Raw genomic sequence first — 7,084 nt, forward strand, 5'->3', positions numbered from 1 at the left:
GAGACTCTTAAAGGAACCGCCGCCCTTCAAGACGATTTTGGGGATCCCGTCCCCTCCCCGGGCAAACCCGGGCCCGCAGCACCAACCTGCCCAGAGCTCCCTTACCTTTACATCAGCCTCCTCCCCCACCTGCAGTAAACACCCAAAGAGACCGAAATGACGCGGTTTATTTTTTGAGGCAATAAGGAGAAGTTACAGTCCCGAGGCTTAAATTAAGCAGCAGTACCTCCACCCCGAGCAGGGGCGCTTACACAACACATCAGCCCTTTCCCCATCTTTGTATTTTATTTTTTTTTTTTTTCCCCCCTTCCCTCCCACAGACTTCGGCCAAACTTTTCCCCAGCTCAGCCTCAGGACGCGGTGGCTTCCATCCAGCTTCTTCCCACAGCCACGGCCGAGGTGCCTGGTTCTTCCCCGCGGTGACTCGATCCCTCTTATTCCTGGGCTGGCTCTGGCGCAGCGGGCTGCTTGCTTTGATCATCGCCCTTCTTTTTGTGCCCCGAAACAATGTCATCAATGCGGAGGAGGAGGACTGCAGTCTGGGGAGAAACCCCGTGCCCAGGGCTAGTCAGGAGCTCAGGGCAAAGACTAAAATCCAATCTGCCCAACTTTCACACCACAGAACCATCTGCCTTTGATAAATGATTCTCCGGGCACAGCCCATGGAGGGGACACAGTGCCCAGCGCAGGCCGGTGGGAGCAGGCGCTGGCTCTGCCCCGTGGTAAAGGGGACACCGATTTTTTGCTGACCCATAAAGGGACACGGCCTCCCTTCAAGCAACTGCCCCAACACCAGCGAGGAGCGCTCAAAATGTCATCTCCTGACAAGGGGAGGGCAGCTTAGGCGAGGCCGCTGGGGCGATCCAAAGGGCGGAAGCTCCCCGGGCCTCCGACTGGATTCCAGCGCATTGCTGGCACCGAATTTCTCGGTCAGGGCCCTGGCCGTCACTGGGAGCAGCCCATCCTTGCGAGGCCAAGTCTGCCCAGTTTGCAGATAAAGTTGGGATGGAACACGACAAATTTTAGCCACCGGATCAAAAACCCAACCCCCCTGCATCCCCTTTATCACTGCAGCTCCCACGTTAGCGAGCCGAAGCACGCTGGGTTTGCGGTGCTTACCCGAACACCCAAAACCATTCCCTGCTCCCCAGAAATGCGCTACAGAGGCTCTTCGAAGTTTTATCCCCTCCCTCCTTACCTCCACCGCCGTTTTGTAGGTCTGCAGTTTGACTGCTAAAGGCTCCCAGATGCCCAGCTCCTTCATATCGACTAAGGCTCCGGTCTCGCCGTTCACTCCCCACGTCTGGCTGCCCTCTTGAGTGTGTTTTGCCTGCAAGGGGAACGACGCCAGGTCACCTTCAACAAGAGCGAGGTGGTCAATTCACCTTCTGGAAACTCCCAACTGACCACGGGCTCGGGAAAAGAGGAATTTTCTCAATTTTGGAGTTTATACGAGAGCACGTTACTGAGCACGACTCGAAACACTTGACTGGATCACAAATCAGACGTGGAGGTGTTCTCTCTCACGCCATCCAAGCTGATCTCAAGGGGAGATTTTGATTTTGTTCACCCTCAGGGTTCTGGTTTTAACCTCTGGTACCTCAAACAAGCTCTTTAATTCCATTTTCACACTTGGAAATTTGGCACAAAGCGTCAGTGAAACGTTTCCCACCTCGCTAATGCAAAAAAAAAAACCCCAAAAAAACCAAAACCCCCTTTTTTTTTTTTTTTTTTTCAATCACCTCCAATGGATCCGTTACTTCAAAAAAAGGTTTCTGTTATGTTAAAAGCCTCCTGCAGCTGCTAAAAACCTGCAGCAGTGCAAGAAGCTGCCCCCGTGAGGGCGCTGCTGGGGAAGGATGGTTGATCTGAGGGGCAGGACACAGCATGAAGGGGCTGAGTCTCTTCCCCACGCCCACGGGCACCTTACCCTGAGCGAGGTCAGCACACGGATGGTGCTAGCGCCGCAGTTTTGGATCAGCGTTCGGGGAATAACTTCCAGAGCCTGGGCTACTGCACGGTAGGGCCACTGCTCCACCCCCGTCATGCCTTTGGATTTCTCTGTCAGCGCATGGGAAACGGCCATTTCGGTCGCTCCCCCTCCCGGCACCAGCTGCGGGTCGATGAGGACGTTGCGACACACCTGCATGGCGTCCTGAAGGTTGCGCTCGACCTCCTGCAAGAGGCATAAAAGCGCAGGTTTATCGGTTGCAGGGAAGCGTAGCGCGGCACCAGCTGACAGCACAGCCCGCTGGGCTGGTTCCTCCGCAGCCTCCAGGTTCTGCCTTCGCTGCGTGGTTCAGCCCACAGGATGGGAATCCAGAGGAAACTGGCGCTTGCTTCACCTGCGCGCAGCGGCGGCTCAGGGGGAAGCAACGAATTCTTGGCACCAAGGTGGCGGCCAGGGGAGGAGGGGGAAGCAGAACACGTAGTAACTTACTGCTAGGATTTCCTTGCTGGCTCCGCGCAGGATGATAGTGCAAGCCTTGGGGTCTTTGCAATCGGTGATGAAAGCAAAATACTCATCCCCTATTTTTTTAACTTCGAAGAGCCTGGCTCCAGTTCCCACATCCTCCTCCCGCAGCTCGTCTGTGCGGCTCACGATGCGAGCTCCGCAGGCCCTAGCACACGAACAACAACCAGTTAGATGCGAGTTCGGTGCTCACAAACACAAACTGGGGAGGAAGGGCAAGGTAAGAATGAAAATGCCGTGCCGCAGGGAGCAGGGCTCCAGCGAGCAGACAGCCTTTACCTGGCGATCCTGTTGTTGTCCGTCTTTCTCACCCTGCGGATGGCGGTGATGTTGGCTTTCATCAGGTAGTGTTGGGCCAAGTCTGCAATCAGGTTTGTGCCATTTTATTGGTGAAGCAGCAGTATCACGGAAATACTTTACATGTCTTTAAAAAAGGGTTATGGAAAGGAAAACCTAAACGTTGCTTCTTAAACAAAGCTGCAAGGCAAAATTACAGCGCAGCTTTGCATGGTTTGCTGGGCTCATCCTCACTTATGTTTTGGTATCGTTCCCAAATGCTACAAAAGCAAAATATTATTGCGAGCATCCATGTTCACAAGGCAACCTCAAGAACCAGCTCCAACACCTGCAATGTAGAACTATTTGCTAGAAAGGTAAAAAACAAAACCAAACCAGGGTCATGTTCAAAATCAGGTTTGTGGGGGGGGTTTTGTGTTGGTTGGTTGGTTGTTTTTAAAGCTACTGAAAGGCACATTTAACACAGCACGAACGTTATGAAGACAAACTCCGCGCAAAGAAGGATCGCACGTGTCATTACCAGAAATTCCTTTCTCTGTGATGACCAGGTCTGGCTTGACTCTCATCAGATCCTCGCATATCTGCTGAATGTACTCTTCCTCCATCTGCAGGATGCGGGCAAAGTCTTCCTCCCGTGTTATTTCGATATCAGTCTGCACAAAAAGAGGTGTAAATATCATACTGTGTTCCTCCCAACCCTCCACCGAGTTAGGAACAGATCCCCCCGCTTGAGCAGTCTTAATTCCTCCAATAACGCCTGGGGAAGAGTTAAGGAGAACTACACGATGAAAAATATCAATCAAATAAACTGACGCAGCATCATTAGCGTTAATTAAAGCAGAGAATTATTTCTTTGGCTCTTGACTATCACTTAAGATACACAAATCACTGCAGCTACCGCAGGGAGTAGAAGAGCCGTAGCCTCAGTGCTGTTTTCCTACTTTTCTCCACAGAATTATCCTATACACGCAAAAGCTCTCTGGAATCACAGAATCACAGAATCGCAAGGGTTGGAAGGGACCTCAGGAGATCATCTAGTCCAACCCCCCTGCTAAAGCAGGCTCTCCTAGAGCATTCTACAGGCTAAGAGCCTTTTGCCACTCGGGCCCTTAACGAGCCATCTGGATTTGTTCACTTTACTAGTCTTAAATCAAAAGTTGTGGATGTCTCTAACCGGATTTGCTTTACCTGGCTCTCTCCTTTCTTGTACTCTAGCGAACAATCCAGAAGGACAATGCGTGGATTCTTAATAAGGCGACGCATCCTGGGATGAGTTACATCTTTATTCACCATGATTCCACGCAAGACACACGAGTCTTCACTAAAACCACCTGGAATCTGACAAGACACAAGGGGGTCAAAGTCAGTCAACTCTACAAAAATGTGTATATCCGCGCTCCTGACATTAACCATCCCATGTACTGAAGAAGGAAAACTCTCCCAAGTAACCAGAATGGACCCAGGTCACAATCAGAGTCAATTTTAAGAGCACGCTCACTTAAATGAAGTGAAAAGCCGTGGAAGGACTTGAGAAACTGCTCGCATCCTATCATATGCCTATCCTATGGCAATATCTGTTTGGAAGATGGAAACCAAACCAAGTTAAATGTTCTTTCTGTCAAATATTCTGAAAAACTAGTTGAAATAACTGCCCCTGTGTTCACCGTAAACCCACAAGGCCAATAGCACCAACTAAAATATCGTCGAGGGTTATGCTTGCGGACCGCAGATTGGTAGCACAAAATTCTTCCCGCTGCATCCTAGGAACTAATTCAAAGTGAGAAAGGGGCACCCGGATCAGAAACAGCTCAGGACATACTCACCTTTTCTACTTTTGCGTATTTTTTAATATCAATTTCCTTTCTGCCATTTTCTTCAAACTCCACGGTCTTAACAGCATCAAGAGCAATGCTACAGGCCAAGTCAGACCAGCGGTTTATTGCCTTGGTATTTATAGCACTCTTTATTATTTTAAGCATCATCTCTTTGTTGTTCACGTCCACTGGAGTGCTGACACAAAGGAAAAACCAAATAGCAAACTGAGTATTACTCCAGGCTACAATCTATTCATAATCCCGTTGAGGCCCTCTCCAATTATATTCAGTTGCATTTTACCAACACAATTCCCTGAAGAATCATCTTTAAGCAGTACAGAAACCTCCTACCCCTTCTCTTTGACTCCCACCAGCCCATACTTACCCAATTTTCTTTAGAATACTGATCATGTCATCCAGAGCCTTACGATAAGCCCCAATGATCACAGTTGGGTGCATCTGCTGTTCAAGGAAGTGTTCGGCAACAGAGAGCATCTCTCCAGCTTAAAAAACAAAAAAACCCATCAAAATTCCCCCAGGTAAATTGGTAGAACAATCACAGACAAGACAGAACAGCATACCAGAAAAAAAGTATCTGCTATCCACACAGAGAGAGCTCTAACATCATCTATACCCGTCTTTAAACTTAACTGTGCTTATCCCAGGGAAAGAACACAACTTTCCAAAGCACAAAGCTGATCACCCAAGGGTCTCATGAACCTAGCATTCTTCTCCAGGGTAAAAAAAATAAAAGATCCATTTTAGGGTTGGCAAATAACGACTATCTGTCTCATTGAGGCATTCTCACTGGGCTCTGATGAGCAAGAAGGGCAAACTTCAGCCTTAACCCTTTATAAAATGTCTCATTTACTCTGCTTACCAAGGATAATTACAGATGTGGTGCCATCTCCAACTTCTTCATCTTGAGTACGGCTGATCTCTATCATTGATTTTGCAGCTGGATGCTGGACTTGAATCTGTGCAGGAACAAGGGGTATGGTTTTGTTCCAGACTACTAAAGCTGAAACTTCTCGCATCGCTCAATGGAACAAATACCACACCTTTTAAACAATCAAAGGCACTCTGTTCAACTGTAGCAAAGGTTTGTCTTCCTTTTTGAGACCGAAAATAAGCCCTTTTATTTACAATATCATCTCTCCCACAGTTTTTCAGGCATTATGATTTTTGTGATGTTATTTCAACAGCACTTGCACCAGAAAGACGACAATGATTTCTTGGTCTAACTCTTTGGCATTGTAAAAGCAAGCATCAACTCATAAGGCTTTGCTGCAAGTGATTATAGCTACGATTACCACAGAATTTACACCAGTCTTGTATTACCACCCTGGGCTTAAACTGACTTTTCTGAGGAGGAAGAGCATTTGCTGGAAATATTTAATTCCTCCCCAGAAAGCACCCTCCTTGGTCCTGCAGTTTACTACTTGCCGGCTCTCCAGACTGAAGACGGAATAACATCGTTCCAGTGACAGCTACGGAACCGTATCCTGCACAATTCCGACTCACACGTTAAGCCAGAGAATCCTTTGGGAGAAACTTACTTCTCTAAGAATAGCGTTGCCATCATTGGTCATCACAATCCCACCCATGGGGTCCAAAAGCATCTGCAACCAAAAGAAAAGCCATATTTTGCACTGACCTGTAACAGGGGTGCTGTTCCTAGTCAGTACGCAGCACAGGCATTTCAGCAAAATTTATTACCTTCATCATAGCTCTTGGTCCTAAACACGTTCGGATAATGTCAGCAATAGTCTAGGAGGAACGAAAGAAATGAGGTAATACAGGAGGGCATCAAAAAGTCTAAAAACACCCCCCATCTTCTATATGAAACAAGCAGCCCCTGCAAAATTTAAGCGACCCAATGACTCTGCAGTTGCTTAGATGCAGCAGAAGTTAAGAATCGTGTGGGCACGAGAACACAGGGATTATAAGAATGCTGGCACCGCGCTGAATTATTGTCTAAATCAGATGCTGAGACTTAACACACTTTCAGATTTTGCAGAGAAAGAGGCTTTGGTGGGTTAAAACCCTCCAGGTTCAGTTACATGCAACTATTATTTTAACACCGAAAATTAATTTTCTATGCTGCTTCTACTCTGGATTCATACGAACTAGAGAAAACATGCTTCAGAGCCAGTTTTCCCTCTTAAATATATAAATACATATATACACACACACATATATATACGCGCACACACACTGACATGAGAATATGGTACCTTAGCAGCAGTGATGTTTCCAGTCTGGACTTTTCTTCCAGACTCACGTTTCATATTCTGACCTAAAGCACACAGAAAAAAAACAAAAAAATTAAAGCACAAATATAATTTTGATCTGATCATTAAGAAGTCCAAGACTGAAGCAGCGATACTGACAATGCAAAGATACCCTCAGTCACAGAGACACTTGATATATGACCAGTTCTAAATTAAGAGTTTACAATATAAATACCACAGAGATTATAAGAAAGCATATTCATAGA

General features: G+C 47.3%; 1 protein-coding gene across 1 annotated transcript in view; it reads right to left on the reverse strand.

The window, feature by feature from the left end:
• Positions 1-292: 292 nt before the first annotated feature.
• CCT3 (chaperonin containing TCP1 subunit 3) overlaps positions 293-7,084 on the reverse strand; it is an 8,082-nt gene continuing 1,290 nt past the window's right edge. Inside the window, exons 2-14 of the mRNA XM_035890826.1 lie at positions 6,822-6,883; positions 6,304-6,354; positions 6,144-6,206; positions 5,465-5,561; positions 4,970-5,087; positions 4,594-4,780; positions 3,959-4,108; positions 3,291-3,423; positions 2,753-2,834; positions 2,441-2,621; positions 1,931-2,176; positions 1,199-1,330; positions 293-539 (exon numbers count right to left, since the gene is read on the reverse strand). Of these exons, the coding sequence (XP_035746719.1) occupies positions 435-539; positions 1,199-1,330; positions 1,931-2,176; positions 2,441-2,621; positions 2,753-2,834; positions 3,291-3,423; positions 3,959-4,108; positions 4,594-4,780; positions 4,970-5,087; positions 5,465-5,561; positions 6,144-6,206; positions 6,304-6,354; positions 6,822-6,875 (1,599 nt within the window). The 5' untranslated portion in view covers positions 6,876-6,883 and the 3' untranslated portion in view covers positions 293-434. The remainder of the gene's footprint in view (positions 540-1,198; positions 1,331-1,930; positions 2,177-2,440; positions 2,622-2,752; positions 2,835-3,290; positions 3,424-3,958; positions 4,109-4,593; positions 4,781-4,969; positions 5,088-5,464; positions 5,562-6,143; positions 6,207-6,303; positions 6,355-6,821; positions 6,884-7,084) is intronic.

This window comes from Egretta garzetta, unplaced genomic scaffold (assembly GCF_000687185.1).
Source record: "Egretta garzetta isolate BGI_Z169 unplaced genomic scaffold, ASM68718v1 scaffold1063, whole genome shotgun sequence".
NCBI classification, from domain to species: Eukaryota; Metazoa; Chordata; class Aves; order Pelecaniformes; family Ardeidae; genus Egretta; species Egretta garzetta.